Raw genomic sequence first — 24,812 nt, 5'->3', positions numbered from 1 at the left:
GTCCTCCTTGACACCAGAGAGCTGAAACACACACTCGTACTTCCCCCAGTCTTCAGGTTTGACTGATGAAACGTTCAGCTGAACGCTCGTCTGGAAGGTTCCATCGTGGTTGGGGAGGATCTCTCCCTGGTCCATGAGGTCCTGAAACTTCTCCCCAAGTCTCCTCCAGAACAACATGCCTCTTTCTGGGTAGAATCCTGTAGCGTGGCAGCTGACTGGAGAGGAGGGAGACTTCTGGAGGAGAGACACCGAGGGAAGCTCTGGAGAGAGAGAGAGAGAGAGAGAGAGATATCAATGGAGATATAGGGCTCTATCGTTGCAACAGCCTTAAATTAGCACTTAGCTCCAGGCGCAGCGCATATTAGTGGGCGTGGACCGGCGCACTGGCTATTCTCCTGTCGGCGCTATACACGCGGCCTTAAGCATTATAACCACACCTTTTCAGCGTAGAATTATGCACAACGTGCTCATTGGAGAAGTGCAGTAAACTAATCACAAGCTTCCCTTTTAAGCTCCAATTCCACAGAGCGATCCAGTCCGGTCAGAAAAGCTGACCAAAGCGCTCTGAGCTCCCCCCTCCCTCTTTCATCCCCGTCTGTCTCCATATATATTATTCCATATTATTATGCTTCTCAAACCAATCTCACTGCAGTTTAAATACTGCAAGCATGTAAATACGCTACACTATACTGCCCTACAAATCATAACCGCAGTAACTACGCCAACACTGAAACTGAGAAAAATGGCGTTAAAGTTTTTGGACTGTCCAGCCAAATGAGATATAGGTTGAAAAGTGGTAATGCGCTTATTAAATATGTATACGTTAAAGTATTTTTGGGGGGCAAAACAATTATCAATTACTTGACCTATGACCCCAGAAATGCAGATACGGCACTCTGTCTGTGTATTACCTTAAACAGATGTGTAGGTAGTACAAGGGAAAAGCGCAGTAACTACAATCTAATGTGCTTCTCCTTTCTTGTTTTTCATGAGACAATTGTAATCGGTTTTGATTTCGATACCACATCATATCTGTATTTAATTGTTTTATTGTTTACATGTTTAAAACATTTAAATGGATGAGTAACAGATAAATTCAGGGAATCCTGAAGTCAGTTGATGTAATCTTCACCACTGGTGTTGCTTTTTGGTCATCATTCTGACACAATTAATTAATGAGCACAGTTGTTTTATTATCTTAATTTAGAACAGGTTTTCTGAATTTTTTGTATTTGATAATACAGTATTACATAGCATATTACAATTATTTTGATTAAAATGAATTACAGACTGAGTCTGAATACTGATAATTTATGCAGCAATTAAAAGGATTGTCCTGATGAGCTAGGTAGTGTTACCAAACAATTATCACTATCTACAGCCAGATTAACACTTCAGATTAACACTTCCCATTAACACTTCCCAGTGGAGAACACACTTGGAGCTGCGACACTTTCTGTCTCCACTCTCAATTCCTTGTACAGCCGGGGGGAGGGGTCTAGGTGCACTGCTCAAATCCTGTGTGCACATCTCGGCAGGGGAGTTAGGGAGTGGCCAGGGGTGCACTGGCCACCCCTGAAATCTAATTGGCCACCCCAAAATCCTGAGGATGCAGGCATCTGTTGCCAACAATATTGTCTTTCAGAGGCTGTAGCGGGCTTATTTTTAAGCTAGAGTGAAGTTAGGCTAAATTTTGGTGAGGGACAACTTTCTACATCCTTCCTAAATGCCACAATCAGTGCTACCCTTGCTTGAGTCTGTGCCCCACTTGGGCCACCCTAGTCAAAATGGCTGGGACACTGCATCTCGCCTCACAGACATCTCGCCTCAAACAGACACACGTCACTTATAGATGCGGCTGTGCCGCTTAAAACGTCTTGGGGGTAGAGATATAACGGTATGAAAATTTCACATCATGATTATCGTGACCAAAATTATCACGATTATTGTATTATCACTGTATTCGTAAAGAAAATGCTGAAAATTTTCAAAAAGTACTGAGAGACTCACTGAAATCATTTTACAACATTTTATATTGAAAACTCAGATCGAAAAAGGGTTGATACACTCACTGAAATCATTTCTCAAAGGCTGCACGTTTGCATCTGGGAGACTGTTGCCAACTTTGGTTGATGATGGACGTATTTACCATGTTTTTCAAAGCACTGTAATCATGGTACCACGGTAATCACGGTACCACAGTTTGAATGATAATGAAAATGTTAAACTGTACCGTTATTGTAAGGAATTTTATCACGGTTATCATTAAACCGGTTATCGTTACATCCCTACTTGGGTGTATGCACACATTGATGAGTTGTGTTGGGGCTATATGTTCACTGATGGCTGATAGTGGGCTCCAGAAAGCAGATGACCTGATGAGAGCCTTGGATCAGATTACAAGTCAGACCAGAACAGCCAGACTTTGGGTTTAGGTCTTGGTGAAACCAATGATGCTGATGATGTCATACATCTGGGCTGAACGTGAGGGTGACTGGCTTCTCCATCTGACCACATTCCAGTAGATGCTTACCTATTACTTTGCAGCTGGCCATGTCAACCATGTCAGGTATGGACATACTGGCCCCTATCGTTGCATCGGCCTAGTTTCTACGCCGAGCGCCTGGCGCAGTGGGCGTGGACCAGCGCACTTGATGTCTTGGTCTTGGCGCTACACGCAGTCTAAAGCATTACAACCCCAACTTTTAAGCGTAAAATTATGCACCATCATGCTCATTGGATAAGTGCAATAAACGAATCGCATGCTTGCCTTTTAAGCTCCAATTCCACTGGTCCAGCAAAACCAGACAGAAGCCAGGCGCTCTGCCCCCCCCCTCCCTCCCTTCATCCAGTCTGTCTGTCTCCATATAGGCTATTATTCCATATTATTATGCTTCTCAAACCAATCTAACTGCAGTTTAAATACTGCAAGCATGTAAATACGCTACACTATAGCAAGATCAAAGTGAAAATAATGTTCTAAATGCATCAGCTAGAAAAATATAGCCTATTAGATTGGTGAAAGTTTGTCCAGAAAGATATCCTTTTCTCTCGCCTGCTGCAGGAAGGATGATGCACATAAATATACCCTACATTATGTAAAGTCATTGCATAAATGTGTTTTTATTGTAAAACTAAATGTGAAGTAGGGCCAAGTTATTGGAGCGGACATCACAGTATAGCAGATGACAGTAGGAAGCGCGTTCCGCTGTCACTTATCTAAATCACGTTAAATCGACAAGGGATATATATAGGCCATATGTTTCACTTAGGGTGGTGTTTTAATTTCAATGTTTTATTTGGTCCAATATTGAAATGTTCTACAATTGCAGGCTGTGTTACCATTACACATTATTTTAGATCGACCTTTTATATCTATTTCGCCTCATTTGGTTGCTATTTAGTAGCGAAATGGAGTACCCAATTGCATGCTGGGACATTCACAGGCAGTGAACTTACAACTGCTATTTCCTATAGGACGTGTGTTGTGTCTGTCTGAGCGAGGGAGTCAGAGAGAGACAGTCATATTGTGCCTGTCAGACTGAGGAGAGAGGGAGAGAGTGACACAGAGAAGGGTGACAGAGGAGAGAGCCAGAGGGGAGGGAGAGAGCCAGAGGGGAGCGCTCCGCGCAACTGGCGCACTCTGAATAGGCCTCGTTTTCAAAAGCGCAAAGCGCTAAATTTACGCCAGGTGGGAAGATAGCAGTACGCCGAGATTTAAGGCCGACACGCCCACTCTGGGCCATTCTGGGACTGCGCCACGCCCATTCGGCCTAAAGCGCATTTGGCAGCGTAAAGCCATATTGATATCGTCCCAAAACAGGCGCAAAGCACGTTTTTTTGCGTTTAAGGCCCGTTTTAGCGCCGAAGGCTTGTGGGAGAATAGGGCCCACTATCTTCATTCCATGGAGAAGCTTCCTCCACAAAGCAATTTTCTCCAGGAGCAGCATGTGATGTGACACATTAGTGGAATATGGAATGGCCTGTGGCGCAACCAGTTCATAGAGTCCACTTTCATGAGGTACGGCCACAGTGATGGAGGGATCTTAGGATTACCGTGAAGCCAGAGGCACTGAAGATCTGGGCCCTGAGCCACCACATATGCTGCAAGATTGTGTCAGACAAGAAGGAGATAGAAGAGGATAAGACAGATAGGTTCATCTCTATCACAAGGTGGAGGCTAAAGCCATGGGTTAAGCACATACCAAAGTCAAGGACTTTGTCAGAAACTGGAAACCTGCCTCCATCCATTGGATCCCAATGAACATCCAGGGGAAAGCATCATGAACATCAAGATCACCCTACCAACTGTCTATTGTAGACAGTGCCATAAAGATTGAGGAGGCAATGTTAGAAGATGTTGAGAAGACCTGGCCAGAGGGATCTTACAACACCATCTCAAACAAAGTCTCACCATCTCAAACAAAGTGAAGACAATGACAACAACCAAATCAATCCAAGTTGGCATCTCCACAATTTATGACCTAAATGCCATCGATTCAAGGGTAATCACACTGTTGTCTAGTGACCATGAAGTTGACATGAAGGATGTCCTCGGCCTATGAGCTGGCACCAGTCCCAACTGCCATGTTTACCAAGGACGGAATGTGAATTTGTAAATCCAAGTCTACACTGAAGAAGTCACTCCAAGTCAAAATCTCCAGGAGGAATGCCAGTGTTGCAGATGTCACTGTCATTGATGGATCAGCCCTTCTTTGGACCATCCACTGGCCAGCTGATGGCACCATAGCTGATTTAATCAAAAATGTTATGACACGGCTGACTTTATATCTATCAGACAGTGACGTCTACCTCATCTTAGACAGGTGCTATGATTACAGTATCAAGTCCATCACCTGAGATGTCACAGAGACAGGGCTCAGCTAGAAACACCATCTCTTAGCTCTTATGTGAGGAACTGACCCAAGATCGGCTTTTCCATCTACAAGTTGGTGGTGACAGGGGAGGAGCCATGTGACAGGGGAGGACCCATGCCCCATTGAGATCAGGTTGGAAGAAAGAAGGAGCCGATATGATCTACAAAATCAGCAGGAAGATGCTGACACCATCATTGTCCAAAAGGTCCGGTGTGCTGGAGAAGCACATCAAATCTCAGTGGTTTCTGATGACACAGATGTGTTCATCCTACTCCTTCACCATTACCATCAGGAAGGACTGGATGTACACCACACATCATGGAATCACCCCACAAGGAAAGGGCAATAGTGGACATCAAGTCAACACTTGCCAAGCATTCACAAGTTGTGAAGAACCTTTTACCTTTTTAAATATACTTTATTGAATTATTCAGTCAGGGGTAACAAACATTTACAGTAATATATATTTTTTAAATATATATAAACAGTAGAAGGGAGTACTTAACAACAAATAAGAAGTCTATTAGAAGTTGAGCAGGTGCCAGGGTGTGGGTCTTTTTGTTCTGATGTCCAGTGTTCTTTGTCTTTTCAGTTCTGTTATGATTTGTTTATAGACCACTTCACCTGGGATGACGGCTTGGTGGATAACTATGGCACACCTCGTCTTCCACAATTTACTCATGACCACACAAACAACTGTCCAGAAAAAGTCCTGGTGTGGCCCTGGCATTGTTTCATTAAAACACCATACATCACAGCATTATAATTCACATTATACAACAGGTAGTTCCGGCCGAGCAATTTGATTGGACAAGAGGGATCTTACGAGTGCCTATATTTCACGATAATGCACTGGCGCTTCACTGTGTGTAGAGTAGGCTATATCACTCCGCTTCACAGCTGCTCTAATCAACACGCTTCACAGCTGCTCTAATCAACAAAACAAACACCAGTCACGTTACATTGAACGTCATTCAAAACGTAACCGAGAGCGCAAAGATGGATTTTTTTACTAACATAACTTTTGATTTAAACTATGAATGCTCGTCAGAAGAGGACGAAGGGGAGCAACATTCTTCTACGGAAACCTCCAGGTTTGCTCATATTTCACCTGCAGGACTTGACGATTTGGAGAAAAACAAAAACAAAGCAAACACTGTGAAGCAAACAGTCTGGGCTGTGAACTGCTTTCAAACTTGGCTACGTTCAAAAACTATGACCATCTGTTTTGAGGGAGTTTTATGGATCCGTACGGACAAACAAAGGAGAGCTATATGGGATAAGCGGTTACCTTGGGCTTCTCGCTGGTTTAAATCGCCATATCAACGAGCCGCCTCTCAGCCGTTCATGGAATTTAATGCAGGATGCTGAATTCCTTCCAGCTAATAACGTTTTCAAAGGCGTTGTGAAACAGATCAGACGAGCCGGGAAAGATACAACAACACATCACCCGGCAATTTCAACTGAAGACCAGCTCATCGTAAAGCAATCTGCTGCTTTACGCCCAGACAATCCAAAGGGTTTACAGAACAAGGTCTGGTATGACATTCAGTTGCGTTTTGGACGCAGGGGCAAAGAGGGGAATCGGACTCTCAAACCTGATTCATTCACCCTAAAATACGACGAGAATGGAGCAAAGTTTTTCACAATGACTTTCAATGAAGAAACAAAAAATCACAAAGACCCTATGGAGAGAGACAGAGAAAATAGGAGGGGTGCCATGTTTGAGGAGCCAGGAAACCCCCTCTGTCCAATTGTTTCTCTTGAAAAGTACTTGAGCAAACTTCCACCTGACGCAAAAGCCCTCTATCTGCAGCCCAGGAGGAATGCAGCTGTCACAGATAGCGTCTGGTACACCGCAACTCCGCTTGGTGTAAACCAGTTGGCACAGATGTTACCCAGGATGTGTAAAGAAGCGGGGACACGAGCCTCTTACACCAACCACTGCCTCTGGGCCACCGCCATACAGAAGCTGTCTGATGCAGGACTGGAAGCCAGGGAGATCATGGCAGTGAGTGGGCACAGGTAAGATGATTAACGCCTATAAATACAAATTCGAGGACGGGATGACAACGAGGACGGTGATTAGTGATACTTCGCCACACTTTTTTGTCTTGCAGGTCTGAAAGCTCGTTAAAAAGTTATTGGCGACCATCCACGGAGAGCAGGAAAAGATGGAGCAACATACTATCAGATCAAACAAGCTCATCCTTGGTATCCGACATGCCTCCTGCAAAGCGACAGTCAACCATGCCGTCACCAGACTCTGTTCTCTTCACTGGCTGTACAATAAATGGAAACGTGCAAATCAATGTGTATGACAAAAAGTAGGCTAGACAGCCTGCAGTTAATTAGGCTGATTAGGCTACATTTTCTGCAAAGGGAAAGCTGGGGGGACTATTTTTGTTGGTGGAGGAATAAATACAAAAATCATCTATTTTCTCAGATTTTTGTCATTTTTTTAATCAGCTTTGTTTAATAATAGAACTGTTGTATAAAAGCAATATCACACTCGAGGTCGTGCATTGTTGGCTAATATTGGCACTGCTGTGATTATCTACGGCACTCGGCCTGCGGCCTCGTGCCTGCGACCGAATCACAGCAGTGCCAATATTAGCCAACAATGCACTCCCTCTCGTGTGATATTGCTTAAGTAACATTAAGAACAATACTAACCATTTTCCCCCAAACATATTTAGATCGCTCACAGTTTAGGAGCAGATGTTCTATGGTTTCATCCTCCTTGCAGTCATCCACAGGACACTCTTTGGTTTTAACAAAGCAGCTCCACTTGACGACATGCTCGGACTGCTAGTCTGCCAACTGAGACCAGCCACATGATGTCTCTCGTTTTCTGAGAGACTCTTACTAAATATATTTTTAATACAGACCTGAGAGCTTGCTACCAGCCCATGCCATATTGGGATGCGACACTGTAGCGTCTTACTATGGAAAAGGCTCTGTCATCAAAGTCCTCAAAACTGTACAAACTATCGGCCATTGACAATGTGCCTTCTCCTCACTGGGCCCCTGGCTGTGGAATCAGCTCCCAGGACCACTCAGGGCTACAGACTCGTTTGACGTTTTTAAATCAAAACTCAAAACTCACTTATTTATTTTAGCTTTCTCCTAGGGTCCTCCCTCTCCATTTACACGTGTCATTTTTTTATGTCTTTATCCTTTTATCTTTTTATTCTTTTAGTAGCTGTTCCTTTATATTTATTTTTTATATATTTTTATTTTTCCCTGTTTGATTGCTTGATTGTTTTTATCATGCATCTGTAAAGCACCTTGTGAAGTCCTTGGATTTTAAAGCGTGCTATATAAATTGAATTTATTATTATTATTATTATAATGTGGTTGCACTGTTCCAGCAGGTCCTCGACCAAGTCACTGCCTTCATCTCAGCCTGTTCCAAACTTAGCTGCTCTACCGCCATCGAATGAAGCATTCATTGAGAATGTTAAGAAGGGCCCACTTTCATGCAATCTTGTGGTGAAATCTCAATGTAAATCTGCCACTAGCATTGAATACTGAGGAATTTGGATGCAAAAAAAGACACATGCAACAGGTCACTGAGCCCAACCACTCTACCGGAAGATTGCAAACTTGTCCCAGACACATTTTGGAGATGAAAACCCTTCTAACTCCAATACGTGCAACTGTGTGAAGTGCATGGTTTGCCATGCACAATGTTCTGTGCATGTTTCAGAGTAGGATGCTCAAGATCCAAATAGGCTTAACTAATGTGTATCATCTACTCTGAATCTCTACTTGAGATGAGCAAAGGCTCATCTGGATGTTCTCATCCAGCACGACCCATATTGTCATAAAAAGTTTGTTTTGCTGGCACGGCCTAAAAGGGTTAATATTATGTAATTTGGAATGAAATACATTGTACATGACCTCCTTTATGAATAGACATTGGAGAAAACAAATGTGATGCATTTGATTTGAGTATTTTGCGTGAAATCTCATAAATCCTTATTTTTCTGTGATTTTGGCACTTAAGGGGTTAATATCTGAAAATGCTCAAGGGTACTCACCGGGCACCCTCCTGTATTTTGAATAGGTACCCCCAAACTACAAGAATCAGCAGAGAAAAAAACTTTATCCGACAAAGCGAGGTTCAACCCCATGGCTCCCGGACTATAGCAAGATCAAAGTGAAAAGAATGTTCTAAATGCATCGGATAGAAAAATATAGCCTATCCCTGGATGTCATGATGAGATTAGATTGGTGAAAGTTTGGGCAGAATGATATCGTTTTCTCTCGCTACCTTCTCTTCTCCCCCACTGCACGTAGGATGATGCAACAGCCTCTGAATGACACCTATCACTTTTACTGGATCTGATTATTTTATTCTATTTTATTTACTGGATTGTATTTTTTACTTTGATTCTAATTATTTATTTTATTTATTATTTATTAATTTATTTTATTTATTGGGATTATTGAGTGTATTTTATTTTGCCTATATATGTCCCCCCCCCCTGCCCACAGGCTCTGACAAATATGTTAATTCTCAAGAAAATCTTCAGTAATCAATCAATCAATCAATCAATCAATCAATCAGAGTGGCTTATTTTATCCCCTTTAAAAGCCAGATTGGCGGCAGCTGGCGCAGTGTGATCAATATGGCAGAACAAAACAAGGCACCTTGTTGGATTTTATAATAACAAGGGTGTCATTGGAAATTGCAATAGATTGCCACTGCTCTCCCATCGGCTGCCCTTACTACAAGCCGACGTCTATGCGCTGCGGCTTGTTCAGCACCTCGGACAGCTCCGCTGCCACAGACGGGGGGAAACATTTGGAAATAATTCAAACTACTATGCTTTGCACACAGAAAAAATAAATACAACAGACAATTCTGTAATGAATAGCTGGAAGAGTGGGGTTTGATGAACATACGCTATACAAAAGTTTCTCCAGTTTCTCTCTCTTTCTCTCTCTCTCTCTCTCCCTTTCTCTCACATAAAACGATAGACATGCCTATAATGTAAATTTTCTTAATAAAATAATATTACATATTAATTAGGAATATTAGTAATATGTAATAGTAATAAAACCTAATATTAATAATCAGAATGTTCCGAAACGATTTTTTTTATACATCAAATATGTGTAGTTAGACAGCTATCCCATTTGAAAAAGATCAAAGACAGTAGCAACTCTGCTGCTGTGTGTCTGGATCCCGCACGTACATAAACTATTTTATTCTATATTCCAGGGGCACTCAATTAAAATTCATAGAGGTCCAGTTAGAGAAAATGTCCTCAAGCAAAGGTCCGGAACATTGTAACGTAGCTTGCGTTATGATTCAGTGCCATTGAACTTAGGCTACTTGAATGATTGCAGTAGCCTAATGGTACAATGGCTGTATGTACCTCAACCTCACCTCCTCCCCACTGACCATCAGCATAGGAGCGCCACAGGGGTGCGTCTCCAGCCCCTTCTGGTATGACCTCTACACCCACGACTGTGTGGCAACTCAAACTTCGAACACCATCGTGAAGTTTGCAGACGACACAGCGGTCGTGGGGCTGATCTCCAGGAGCGACGAGACGGCCTACAGAAAGGAGGTGGAGGCCCTGGAACAATGGTGCCAGGACAACCACCTCTCTCTGAATGTATCCAAGACAAAGGAGATCATTGTAGACTACAGAAGGGGGGGGGGGGGGTGCACACACCCCCAATCACCATCAACGACACAGTGGTGGAAAGGGTGGACAGCTTCAAGTACCTGGGAGTCAATATCCACCAGGACCTGACATGGGCCAACCACACCGCCACTGTTGTCAAAAAGGCCCAACAGCGACTACACAGACTCAGGCGCCTGAAGAAATTCGGGCTAAGGCCAAAAACCCTCAGGGACTTTTACGGAGGCACCATTGAAAGTCTGCTGACTGGTTACTTCAACACCTGGTACGGGAACTGCACCACCATGGACCGCAGGGCGCTAAGAAGGGTGAGGCGCACGGCCCAGCACGTCACAGGATGTGAGCTGCCAGAACTGCAAGATCTGTACAACCAGCGGTGCCTCAGGAGGTCCCTGAAGATCATCAAAGACACAAACCACCCCCACAACAGTCTGTTCTCCCTGCTACCCTCAGGGAGGAGATACAGGGTCCCAAGAGCACGCACAAATCGCTTGAGGGAGAGTTTCTTCTCGCAGGCCACGAGACTCCTTAACATATACAAATAGTGTAGTAGCCGTACTGTACCGCACTGCAGCTGCTACCATCATGTATGACTAATGTTCAATAGTATGTTAATTAGGTATATGCTACTTGCACCTAACAGAATGTTATTATGTTTAATTATGTTTAAAGTATGTTCATGCCATTTGCACATATGTGCAGTGAATACGCCACTGTCTGTGGCGTGTCTACTGCTTTATTGCTTGTTGCCTCTTGTTTTTATTTTTTTATTTTTTGCACTATGTTAATTTGTATATTTACTCAAAGTTCAAATTTAAACTCACTAACAATGGCAAATTTACTTGAAATAATAATAATAACCATCAGAGCATGCAATGGGGCGCCCACCCCGCTCACCGCAACAGCCCTGGGTTAGCCTGGGTAAACCCAGCCTTCAATGTGACGTCACAGGCTATGCCTGTAGCATAAGTTTCGTCTGGAGGCTGGTCTATTCAGAGTGATTTCCCGTGTGAGGCGAATTCAATCGCAGAATCGCAGCCAATGAGTGACGGTGTGACTGCCAACATCAGCTCTGCCGTGATCTGCCAATCAGAGAGTGCATCTTTGTCAATGACGTGTAACAGCTGCGGCCGGCCGCGGCACTACTAGCCATTAGCATTTCAAGATTCAAGATTTTTATTGTCACTCCGTGGTACAAGTATCACGTGTGAAATTCTTGTGCTGTGGACTCCGTTTACAACATAGTACAAATATAACAGGGCATATGAGTGCAAAAACAACAAGAGACACAACAAGCAATAAGGCAGTAGAGTGATAAGACATTCAGAGACAGTGGCATATTCACTGCACATAGGTGCACATGTCATGTGCATACTTTAGACGTGCTTAAACATTTTAAATTCGACGTATTTGACATACAGGTGCAAATAGCATACCTAATTAAACATATAATTAAACATTAGACATACATAATGGTACAGTACAGCTACTACACTATTTGTGTATGTTAAGGAGTCTCGTGGCCTGCGGGAAGAAACTGTCCCTCAAGCGATTTGTGCGTGCTTTTGGAACCCTGTATCTCCTCCCTGAGGGTAACAGGGAGAACAGGCTGTTGTGGGGATGGTTTGTGTCTTTGATGATCTTCAGGGACCTCCTGAGGCACCGCTGGTTATACAGTTCATGCAGTTCTGGCAACTCACATCCTGTTACGTGCTGGGCCGCGCGTCTCACTCTTCGTAGCGCCCTGCGGTCCATGGTGGTACAGTTCCCGTACCAGGTGGTGAAGCAGCCAGTCAGCAGGCTTTCAATGGTGCCTCTGTAGAAGTCCCTAAGAAATTCTGGCCTTAGCCCAAATTTCTTCAGGCGCCTGAGTCCGTGTAGTCGCTGTTGGGACTTTTTGACAACAGTGGCGGTGTGACCGGCCCAAGTCAGGTCCTGGTGGATGTTGACTCCCAGGTACTTGAAGTTGTCCACCCTTTCCACCACTGTGCCGTTGATGGTGATTGGGGGGTGTGCGCCCCCCCCCCCCCCCCCCCTCCTGTAGTCTGTGTTCGAAGTTTGAGTTTGAGTTTGGTCTCTCAAGAGCATAGATACGGAGCTGAAAACAGCTGTCAGTTCGATTATAGCAGGAATAGACTCCCGACTGCAATTAAACCAGAACAAGAGTGTGCACTACTGGAGTTTCTCAGGGGAAGAGATGTGTTCGCCGTTCTCCTAACTGCATTTAGGAAGAGTTTGATTTATCAACTGGCTCCGTTGGTAATGAAGAAGATTTTTCCCACCAAGAACCCTATTGTTATTGTTGTCTCGCCGTTAAATGCGCTAATGGAGGACCAGATACGCGAGGCTTCTAATCTGGTAATGAAGGCGTTGCAGATCGGTGGGGAGAATGAGAAAGATGAGGACTTAATTCATGGACGCTGTGAGCTTGTGTATGCAAGTCCAGAGGCCTTGATGAAAGCAAAGTGGCAAAATATCCTGGCATCGGATGTCTACCGTCAGAACCTCGTGGGGATTGTTATCGATGAGGTACACGTCACCCACAAATGGTAAATCCAAACTAATTTACAGATTAATGTTATGAATGTTTGAGATTAACGTTATGAATGTTTGAGGCTCTAAATCTACCTCTTCGTGACTGATAGCACATAGAGGTCACGTGGAGGCTGGGTTTACCCAGGCTAGACCTGGGCGGGGTCAATCATAGTTCAAAACAGTTGTACAATATCAAAGTAAACATCACCCACCCGGACTGCTTGGAGAATAAAGACCCCATCAAGACCCATCCCTCCACCAGAGTACTGAAGCCAAGAGACGCAACATTCAATGCTTTTATTCCCCAAGAGTGCTGCCAATATTTTGGCCCGAAAAAACCATGACAGCCAATCGGAGGCCGCTCACTCCCTCCAAAATGGCAGGGGTACGGTGGTGCAGTGGTAAGCACTATCGCCTCACAGCTCGAAGGTCGTGGGTTCGATTCCCAGCTGGGACGATGTGAACGCTGAAGGAATGCATGCCCGTCCGCATGTCCTCGAGTGCCCACCGCCCAGGTGGGGTTGTCAAAAGGGCCTTTCTGTGTGGAGTTTGCATGTTCTCCCTGAGCCTCCCGGGGGTTTCCTTCATACAGGAACCCCCTTCACAAAAACATGCAATACTCTGGTTGCTAATGTGGTTCCTCCTCTGGTCGTTAAGGGTGCCTGGTCAGAGGGAGGGGAACTGGTTGGAATAGCGTGAACCTCCCACGTGCTATGTCCTACCGGTGAAGCTTCCTCTATCAGGTGAAAAGAAGCGGCTGGCTGACTGCCCATGTCTCGGAGGAAGCATGGAGCCAGTCTCGGCTCTCCCCAGATCGGCAGAGGATGGAGTAGCAACCAGGATTGAGAAATCAAGTGAGCACTAATGGGGGATAAAATGGGATAAAAAATCGTGGGGAAAAAAAAAAAAGACAGAGCTGCAGTAAGGAACAAACCTACTGCATGTCAGTTCTTTAAATGAAAGTCCTTTGTTTCAGCATCACTGGCCCCCAAAGAAATGAGCCGCCTGCTGTATGAAGTCCGAAGGCTACAGAACGCTTATGTTAACGTTAGCTCCATAAGTACGTCAATTTAGTCCATTCAATAACACAAATAGCTGCCTTTTAGAAGAGGAACGAGAATGAAGGCACATATCCGTTATAGACATCCTATTCAAAACCAGACCAATGAATTATTGTTTGACTGATCAAACAGTAACGTTAAAGGAGAATTTCGTTTTTCTTTTTACCTGGAGCCCTCTCCTCACATTAATTATTATCTGACGACTCACCCAGTGTTCTCCGCAGTGATTTGGACCGTCGTAGGCGTTGTTGTGATCGAAATAGTACTCCAAGCCAGTCCTTGAATGTGCTCCGTCGGGGCCACACAGCGTGCTCTTCCTCCATGTAAATAGACAGTTTTCTTCCCGTGTTCTACCCATATCGTCATTATATATATAAAGAAACATCAGACTGCCAATCTCCCCAGGGCTATTTCCAGCGGTATTTACAGGGATCCCATTCCCTCCTTTCGGGTCAGTGTCACCAACTCTCGTCAACTCACTTTCCTGCCGGCTGGCCTGTGGACCATACAGTCTATGCTGTGGACTGACTTGACGAGAGTTAACTATCTCTCTGAATGCCTGTAGCATGTTGGCGTCCACGATGCTCTTGCTAATCGCCTCTGTAGCAACTGCTATATTAGGAGTCATCCTTCCAAAAATCTGGATAATCTGGTTGACTCTCCAAATACCAAGACAAAAAGGTCGCTTGAAAAGACTATTTAAGCTAATTATATCTTATTTATGCATGAAAACTGGGACATCGTGGTTTTGCGTTTTTGCAGTTTTACAAAACTAGATCATCAGGCCGCTATGTGGCCTTCGAATCTAGTTTTCTGGGACTCCGTCCCAGGATTGTGTTGTGTGTGTAAGGTCTCTGTGTGTTCTGGGCAGTTCCCAGCAGTGCAATCCCCCAATTTGAAGTTAATTGGATGGATGGCTCTCGAGTCAAGATAAACCACTTTTTGTGTTGCCAGTAGGTGGCGCTATGTCAAATTGCATAAAATTCAGCACTGCACTTTGTCAGGTCCCCATAATACACTCCCCGAGTTTGAAGTTGATTGGAAAAACGGTTCTCGAGTTAAACCACTTTTTGTGTTTGCCAGTATAGGTGGCACTATGCCGAATAGCACACAATTCTGCACTGCACTCCATCAGGTCCCCCTAAGCACACTCCCACAGTTTAATGATGGGACACATGATTCTCGAGATAAACAGCCTTTTATTTGCCAGTAGATATACAGGTTTACATCCTCCTCCATCAGCTGTGATCCCAGTCTTACCTGGGTTGTTGGTCTTGATCACTGCTGGGTCCAGTTTGGTGATGATGTCCTCCTTGACACCAGAGAGCTGAAACACACACTCGTACTTCCCCCAGTCTTCAGGTTTGACTGATGAAACGTTCAGCTGAAAGCTCATCTGGAACGTTCCATCGTGGTTGGGGAGGATCTCTCCCTGGTCCATGAGGTCCTGAAGCTTCTCTCCATCTCTCATCCAGAACAACATGCCTCTGTCTGGGTAGAAACCTGTAGCGTGGCAGCTGACTGGAGAGGAGACAGACTTCTGGAGGAGAGACACTGAGGGAAGAACTGGAGAGAGAGAGAGAGAGAGAGAGGGGGGGGGGGGGAGAGGGAGAGAGAGAGAGAGAGAGAGAGAGGAGAGAGAGAGAGAGAGAGAGAGAGAGAGGGAGAGAGAGAGAGAGAGAGGGAGAGAGAGAGAGAGAGGGGGAGAGAGAGATCAATGGAGATTTAGAGGCTTTCCTGATGTCACACCTTCTGGCGGCCAGACTGAAGGTCCTCAGTTGTTCAACACAGAGAGAGAGAGACAGGTGGAGTCATGTGGGAGCGAGAGAGAAGGAGAAGAAATGGACTGAGGGAGAGAGAGGGGAGATAAAAGAGAGGGAGGAATGGAGAGATAGAAGGTGTGTGTAAACTAAAAAACATGACAGTTGTATACAATGTGTGTGTGTGTGTGTGTGTGTGTGTGTGTGTGTGTGTGTGTGTGTGTGCGTGTGCGTGTGAGTGTGCGCGCGTGTGTGTGTGTGTGTGTGTGTGTGTGTGTGTGTGTGTGTGTGTGTGTGTGTGTCTGCTGGTTCATATTCACTGTCATGTTTCTGTACATTAGAAACAGAAGAGACAGATGAACATTGTTGTGTTGATGAAACTACATCAGGTCATGTGACTCTACCTGTTCTCTGCAGAGAGCTCTTCCCATAGGACACACGCTTCTTCAGGTTATTAATGCAGGTCTGTGAATAATACTTCTTCTTCTCTGCTAACTGAGCTGTGTTATTATTCCAGCTCTCTGTGGTGCTGACAGCCTCTGGTTTAGCAGCGATCCATGTCCATGTTGTCATGTTCAACACCAGCCAGTCTTCTCCATCATAGCCATACTGTACAAACGCTTTAACTTTTCCTGTCTCATCATCCCATTCACAGCCAGACATCCTCTGGTAGGTGTGGACACCTGAGAGAGAGAGAGAGAGCGATAGAGAGGGAGAGAGAGAGAGAGAGAGAGAGAGAGAAAGGGAGAGAGACCTCTGTTATAATATGGATGTACAGAAACACTGCAGTAGCTACAGCAGACTAGCATTTGATATTCTCAGACTTCTTGGTTGTGTGTGTGTGTGTGTGTGTGTGTGTGTGTGTGTGTGTGTGTGTGTGTGTGCGTGTGTGTGCGTGTGTGTCTGTGTGAGTAAGAGTTTGTGTGTGTGTGCGTTTGTGTGTGAGTGAGAGAGTTTGTTGGTGTGTGTGTGTGTGTGTGTGTGTGTGTGTGTGTGTGTGCGTGCGCGTGTGCATGAGAGTAAGAGAGAGTTCACTAGCTATGACCAAGCCACAAATGATTGATAGTTTGTTAGGGGGAGGAACGGGGATGAAGGGATGGGGGAAGGGATGGGGGGAGGGGGTGATGGGATGAGGAATGAATGGATGACTTGAAGGAAGTATGAGTAGATGTCTCGAGGAACCAGGGAGTGAGACTCTGGATGGGGGAACTGCCTCGGCGATGGAATCTTCATGGTCTTGATGGCTCCATCTTATCCCTGGTGGTTCCTAGGCTGAGATAGAAGATTAAGGGGTTGGGTGGGAGGGATGAGTTTGGTCTTGAGACGAGAGAAATGATCTTGGTTTGGGGCGTATATATAGGTGGAGCGAATGATTGAATCCGGGCGGAGCAAGGGATTGCCTGATTGAATGATTGACTGAGTGGTTAGTTGTGGCATGGCCTTGTTCCCGAACTTTAGTTATAATGTTATTATAACTTCATTTCACTAACTATGACCAAGCCACAAATGATTGATAGTTTGTTAGGGGGAGGAACGGGGATGAAGGGATGGGGGAAGGGATGGGGGGAGGGGGTGATGGGATGAGGGGATGGGATGGGGATGATGGGATGAGGGATGAAGGGATGAGGGATGAGGGATGAGGGATGAAGGGATGAAGGGATGAGGGGATGAGGGATGAAGGGATGAGGGATGAAGGGATGAGGGATGAAGGGATGAGGGATGAGGGGGTGAGGGATGAGGGGATGAGGAATGAATGGATGACTTGAAGGAAGTATGAGTAGATGTCTCGAGGAACCAGGGAGTGAGACTCTGGATGGGGGAACTGCCTCGGCGATGGAATCTTCATGGTCTTGATGGCTCCATCTTATCCCCAAAAGAACTTCATTGGCTGAGATGAGCATGGGCATTACGGACGTCACTGAGGTTGCTTATGGATGTAGCTGTGGTAGGCTTGGGATGACCAACGGCCAAGGACTTTGGTGGTGTGATCCGGGATTCCTTGCCTGGAGGCTGAAGAGGCAGCTCCAATGCGGAAAGAGTGGCCAGAGTATAATTCAGGAGATATTCCTGATTTTGAGAGGACTTGGCGGAGATGTTGGTGGAACCAGGAGCTGGTTGTAATTCCCCCGGATTCTGTAATGAAGAGGGGGTCTTGGAGAGAAGCGTGGCGGGTTAGTCGAGTGTTGAGGTAGTTGGGTAGTGGTTCATAAGGACTCGGGTAGGTATTGAGACGAAACAGGAAGATGGGATGTGATGTTCCAAGTGGATCGGATTTTGAGTTTGTAGATGATGATGTCAGAAGTATGAATTGTAAGGTCGGAAAGACTTGCATGTCGAGGTGGATTGGAGATGGACGTGATTGAGTTGAATTCTGAACGTCTGAAGAAACGTGGATCTGAGGGTTGCGTTGGAGACGGGGATGAGTACCCTGTGCGGAGGGTGTTGATGTTAAGTGTTGAAGTTAATCGTGGCTCGGCCTTTCGGCATGCTGATGAGGGAAAGAGAGATGGCAGGACGTAGGTGCCAGTGAGTAGTTGACAGAGGAATTGATGCTATTGAAGTAGATGTGGATCACGAAAGTTCTGATGTGAAGAGAGGAATGGGCGTAGGTGATGAAGTTCAGATGGAGAAGACGTCCGATAAAGGAAACGGTAAGTTGTAACGTGTGAGGAAGGACTTGAAGCAAGTCCATCCTGTGGGGTATGATGACGATGTTCTGGGAGCTAGGTTGTTGAGGATGGCTTGTCAGGATGCTGAGGTCAGGTGCTGCAGCTGCGGGTTTTAGTTGAAGATGGTGGCTAAAGTGGAACTGGAATGAGTCGGAGACTGAAGTAGAGTTTGAATTTCTGGAATGAGACACTGGTCGGAGAATCAGTGATGGAGTTTTGTAAATGGAAATGTGAGCGGTACGGATGATGAATTGATGCTGGGCTGAGATCGGGATAAGGTAATGTATGATTTGCATGATGATGATGTTGACTAATGCTGTGTTGTCTATGTCGATGACCACTTGTGCCCCCAAAGAAGTGCTGCAACCGAGATGGGATCCAACTCGTGGATAGCGGCAGAGGGGGAGAGTAGAGCGAACTCAGGTGGCCAGTCGGATGCGCTCCACCTCCCTCCGTAGTAGCCTGTGAATCCGATGTATGGTTCTGCATCGGTGAACAGCTGGATGTCCAGGTTGGGTGAGATCATCGTAGAAAACAATATGCCGTTCCAGGAGGGGCAGTATTGCTATTGCCATGTCTCCATTTTACAAGCGTTGTCTATGGCAATGTGGTCGTGCAAATTGGGAGCAGTACAGGAGGTGGGAGAGGGAGGATCATCCTTGGGGAAGGGATGGCGTAGACGAGGTGTCTGAGCAGGGCGAGGAGTTGGCATTTGGTACGTGTAGCAGCAAGGAGGTGGCTGACTGAAGGTTCTGAGATGACCTGGATGCCTGGCTGGAAATTGTGAGAGAAAATGAGGAAGTTTGACGAATTTAGGCTCTGGGTGTTGTTAAAAGGCGTTGAATAAGGTGATGATATTGATTGGTGTGCAGGGATGCTTGGCATTCATGCTGAATGTTTGGTAAGGTAGTGAGGGTAGGTGTCCGTTCTCTGGAGCGGGTGGGTTGAGGGTGTTTTGAGTAGGATGGGTCCAATGTTGCTTTGTAATTATCTGGAAGCATGATGGTGGAATGTGGAGGGTTGGAGTAGTTCAGCGAGGGCCATGTAGTTACCAGTTATTATCTGCTACCTGAGGGTGGATGAGACTGGAAATGGGCGTGGTGCTGTGGGTTGAACTGGAGGTTGAGCGGTGGTAAGGGTGAATAGGCTGGCTGCAGGTGGAGCTGAAGAGAATGCTGGGAAGCTGGCTGCAGGTGGCGCTGTGGAGAATGCTGGAAAGCTGGCTGATGGTGGAATTGTGGGAATTGTTGCAAAACCAGTTGCGGGTGGTGCTGTGGTTGAGGGTGCAGAGCTAAACAGAATTAAATACATTTGGGTGATGGGGAAGGGGAGGGGGGAGGGTTTGGGGAAGGGAGGGGAAAAAGGACAGGTTAGTAGGAAATGAGTTGATCGGAGCAACTGTTATGGAGGCTGAAGGAGCCGCAGTAGCCAGTGGGTTGATGTTAACACTGGCAGAAGGAAGGGAAGAAGAAAGGATGTTGGGATGAGGGGATGCATGTGCATGGGGTGATAGTGCAGCCTGCGGACATAGGGATGAGAGAAATTAACCAATGAGGTTAGACAAAGCAGAAATAGAGGGAGCAGGCACGGGGGGGGGGGGGGGGCATTCTCGCCCTCCTGACTGAGGCTGCCGGAATGGCTCCAGGAATGGCTGCCGTCTGCGACACTGGACTGGCATGGGACTTGGCAAAGAGTGGAAAACATGAAGATGGACTGTGTGCAACTGTGTACAACTGTGAAATGTGTACTCATAGAACGTAAATGTTACGCACGAGAAAGAAAAGGTTGTATACTGCTGTATAGGACGAGTCAGCATGACGTCATTTGCCACCCATAGTTAATAGTATGAGCTGTGCCAACAACGTTAACATCCCAAAACTATACATCACATCGCTTATATTTTGATATTCTGAGTGAGAGCAGAAGCCCGAGAGTCTGATGTATAATATACACGTGTCGTGTCAAAGTTGTGTGAACTGTCGCAGTTCTCCAAATGTAAACGGCAGGTCGGAACGACGGACCGGAGGCTCGTCGGCAGCATTGCATTGCAAGTGAGATGAAACCTGTGTGGGTCCTCGCCGACGCCAAGCAAGTCGTTGCTGTCAGAGACGTGGAACTGGAACGTGGATTCCATGACAGTCAGGTAAGAGCTGAAGTTTCATGTTGTCTGTCTTGGAGTGAAACTCATAATGAGTTTGGTCTTGAGACGAGAGAAAGGATCTTGGTTTGGGGCGTATATATAGGTGGAGCGAATGATTGAATTCGGGCGGAGCAAGGGATTGCCTGATTGAATGATTGACTGAGTGGTTAGTTGTGGCATGGCCTTGTTCCCGAACTTTAGTTATAATGTTATTATAACTTCATTTTGTTTGCTTGTGTGTGTGTGTGTGTGTGTGTGCGTGCGTTAGAGAGCTGCAAACCCGAGGGTACCCTCGCGGGCCCCTCGGGCCTGCCTAAACGGGCCCGGGCCGGGCTCGTTTTTTCTTTTTTTTTTATTAATAGGTCCGGGCCGGGCCGGGGTCGGGCCGTTTTTCAATAATTAAATAAAATAACGTTGTATTACTCGCTTGATTTTACACAGCAGAGCAGTCACACAAAGAGGAGGAGCGCACACTGCACACTGCACAGACACTCGCCCAGGCAGCCGCACAGCCACACACACACAGTCAGACCACAGACCCTCCTCCGCTCAGACTCAGACAGCGTGCTAGCTACTCGTCGCGTCGTCACGTGAGTGAGAGAGAAACAAGTCAAGATGCAAATGGACATAAAAACTAAGTTAGCGAGGGGAGAGCTTCTAACAGCCCCAAATCCAGCAGGGAAAGCGCCATGCTGGCAACATTTCAAACTTGTTACAACCGTTGAAAATAAACCCATCGGCCATGTACAATGCAACAATTGCAATGCTATCCTAGCCTATGATAGCAAGAAGACGGGTTCATCTCATCTGCAAAGGCATATCGAACGCGGATGCATTGTCACCACCGTGCCGACCGAGGCCTCAAGCCAACGTCAACTTTCATTGAGCACCTATTTGTCCAAGCCGGTGCCAGCTAACATTAAATCTCAAGTCACTGCAAAGTGTGTGGCTTTCTGCTGTGAGGACATCAGACCATTCCGAACAGTGGAGGGAACAGGATTCCTCAAATTAGCACAGGAGCTGATTAATATAGGAGCAACATGTGGACGTCTGCCTGCTGAAAAAGTTTTGCCTGACCCAACAACCATCTCCCGGCGATGTCACACCATGGCAAAAACACAAAGAGAAATCCTCATTGCAGAGTTGAAAGTGGTGCTGGAGTCTGTTAATATCGGCATGACAACTGACATGTGGACAGACGACTTTCGCAAATTATCTTACATGGCCATCACATGTCACTATGTCACTGACGATTTCGAGTTGAAAAATCAGGTACTCACCACTGCCGTGTTCCCTGCTGAAGAGGCCAAAACGGGAATTAATATCCGCACTGAATTGCAGCAACAGCTGGTATCGGTCCTGGGCTTTGACGCCTCTATTATGAATAAGGTGGTGTGGGTCACCGACCAGGGCAGCAACATTGTTTTAGCGCTGCGGCCTTATCAGCGACTTGACTGTCAAGACCACGTCTATAACACAGTGATGCGACATGCCCTCAACGTGGATGAGCTGTCTGAAATTGTCCCAGAAGTGACAGCGACCCTGCTAGCTGTAAAGAAATTAGTCCGGTATGTGAAGCAAAGTGGTCTGGCAAGCCAGCTGTCCAGCACTGTTAAGCAGATGGGAGAGACACGTTACAGCACGCAGTTTATCACTCTCGAGTCTGTCCAGAAGGTGTATCCTCAGCTACGCGAAAAGCTGCAGGCTCGTGGAGAGGTCCAGCGCATCAATGATGTCTCCCCTGATGTATTGGACTTCCTGATCGAGTTTCTACGCCCGTTTTACGATGCCCAAAAGGAGTTGGAAGGAGACCGCTATCCAACCTTAAACCTTGTGGTGTTGTGGCAGAGGAAGTTGATGCGTCATTGCCAGCCGAAAAACAGTGACACCCCATACCAGGCCAGCATCCGCCAGCGTCATCTTGTGTGGATGTCACAGAAAATTGAGATTAAGCCACTTCACAAACTTGCAATGTTCCTCTGGCCTAAATTCAACCAATTGCGCATGTTCAGTGATGATGAGAGAGATGCGATCCATCAGGACGCAAAAGGCTGGATCGACAGCTTCAGACTCAGAGCAGCAGGAGACGAGCAGGTGGTGGACGTGGATGAGGAGGACGACCCGCCCCCAGGCCCAGCTGCAGCTGGCGAACCAGAACGAGGGCCGCCGGCACGGCCACGACCACCAGCAGCCAAAAGGAGGGCCTTGGCGGACTTTGAAGAGGAGTGGGAAAATGTCGCCCAGGAGGAGCCTGATGTCCCAGTGGATGAGGTTCAAATTTACATCAACCTGAACCACGGCATGACAGGTGATGGCCGGGATGTGCTGAGTTGGTGGAAACAGCACACAACCACCCTGCCCTGCCTAGCTAGGCTGGCTCGCTATGTGTTTAGTGTGCCGGCAAGCAGCAGCTCGAGCGAGCGGAACTTCAGCGCCGCAGGAAGAACACTGGAGGAGAGGAGAACCCAGCTCAGCTCGTCAACGGTGGATGCAATCCTTTTCCTCCACGGTGCCCGCAAAAAATGATAACATAGTAAACTGTGACTGCAAATAGTTTTGGACACGTTGGACTGTTTGGAAACGTTGGAATATAGCCAGCCTGTTATGTTCTGTTCAATCTGTTGGCGAAGATGTGCGACTTCTGAGGAATAGCCGACATATACATAGGCTACAAGCAGTTTTTTTACACAACTTGGTGAGTGAATCTGCACTTAAAAAAATGTTATGCTTTGAGTTAAGAGAGACATTTGACTGTTTCAGTTTTGGGCATTGATTGAGGCAATTAAACGAGTGAGACAACATTTATTATTTTATTGTGGCAATTTATTTTTATACTCATCTCATCAGCAGCAGCTGAATGTAGCCCACCCATTTGCTCATTAATTAAATGTCAACCCAACCCATTGAATCCTGTTTCGCCTGATTCATTCATTCTCCAAGAGAGCAATATCCTGTCTTCTCTGTGAGAGAGAGATTAGGCTATTAGAACAATAGGGCACAAGGGCAGGCGCTGGACTGGTCATTTCAGCACCTCACAGTTGTAGACAGCTCCCGAACACACACACAGAGAGAGAGTCAAATAGAGAGACAGGCAGAGAGAGGCCGCTGCTGCACTGCAGGAGCGGCCAGGACGGCCGCGCTCAGCACACGGAACAGAGAGGGAGAGATGTGTCATCATTATATCGTAATTTTTGGCTTCGGGCCTCGCAACGGGCTCGGGCCAATTAATTTCATAACTCATGCGGGCCGGGTCGGGCACGGGCCTGCATGTCACGGGCCGGGCAGGGCTCGGGCCGAGATTTCAGGCCCGCGCAGCTCTCTAGCGTGCGTGTGTGTGTGTGTGTGTGTGTGTGTGTGTGTGTGTGTGAGTAAGAGAGAGAGTGTGTGTGTGTGTGTGTGTGTGTGTGTGTGTGTGAGTAAGAGTTTGTGTGTATGTCTGTGTGTGTGTGTGTGTGTGTGTGTGTGTGTGTGTGTGTGTGTGTGTGTGTGTGTGCGAGAGTAAGAGAGTTTGTTTGTGTGTGTGTGTGTGTGTGTGTGTGTGTGTGTGTGTGTGTGTGTGTGAGCGTGCGTGTGTGCGTGTGTGTGTGAGTAAGATAGTTTGTGTGTGAGTCAGAGAGAGTTTGTTTGTGTGTGTGTGTGTGTGTGTGTGTGTGTGTGTGTGTGTGTGTGTGTGTGTGTGTGTGTGTCTGTATACTGCTGTATAGGACGAGTCAGCGTGACGTCATTTGCCACCCATAGTTAATAGTATGAGCTGTGCCAACAACGTTAACATCCCAAAACTATACATCACATCGCTTATATTTTGATATTCTGAGTGAGAGCAGAACTAGCCCGAGAGTCTGATGTATAATATACACGTGTCGTGTCAAAGTTGTGTGAACTGTCGCAGTTCTCCAAATGTAAACGGAGTCAAGCCAGCTAGAGCAGACACTCACACCTCGCACCACTTGGGCTCCATAGGGTTCGAACGCCGCTGCCACTCAGTGAGCGGCCCGTTCATCAAAATGCCGCTCGGCTGATCCCTCGCACTAAGCCTGGGCACAAAGACTAACAATTAAGAGCCTGCTGAATCCACTGAGAATCAGTGTTGGGCAAGTTATTCTTCCT

General features: G+C 46.3%; 1 protein-coding gene across 1 annotated transcript in view; it reads right to left on the bottom strand.

Annotated features, from left to right (window-relative positions):
- Positions 1–20,699, bottom strand: part of LOC310784847 (major histocompatibility complex class I-related gene protein-like) — a gene marked incomplete at both ends in the record, with an annotated part of 38,079 nt that extends 17,380 nt beyond the window's left edge. Inside the window, 5 exons of the mRNA XM_083645884.1 lie at positions 16,301–16,579; positions 19,285–19,339; positions 19,635–19,856; positions 20,015–20,084; positions 20,629–20,699. Of these exons, the coding sequence (XP_083502010.1) occupies positions 16,301–16,579; positions 19,285–19,339; positions 19,635–19,856; positions 20,015–20,084; positions 20,629–20,699 (697 nt within the window). The remainder of the gene's footprint in view (positions 1–16,300; positions 16,580–19,284; positions 19,340–19,634; positions 19,857–20,014; positions 20,085–20,628) is intronic.
- Positions 20,700–24,812: the final 4,113 nt, after the last annotated feature.

The sequence above is a fragment of the Poromitra crassiceps genome (assembly GCF_964638095.1).
Source record: "Poromitra crassiceps genome assembly, chromosome: 11".
Classification (NCBI taxonomy): Eukaryota; Metazoa; Chordata; class Actinopteri; order Beryciformes; family Melamphaidae; genus Poromitra; species Poromitra crassiceps.
Note: the sequence above shows the minus strand (reverse complement) of the source record. Positions and strands in the feature narration are given on the sequence as shown.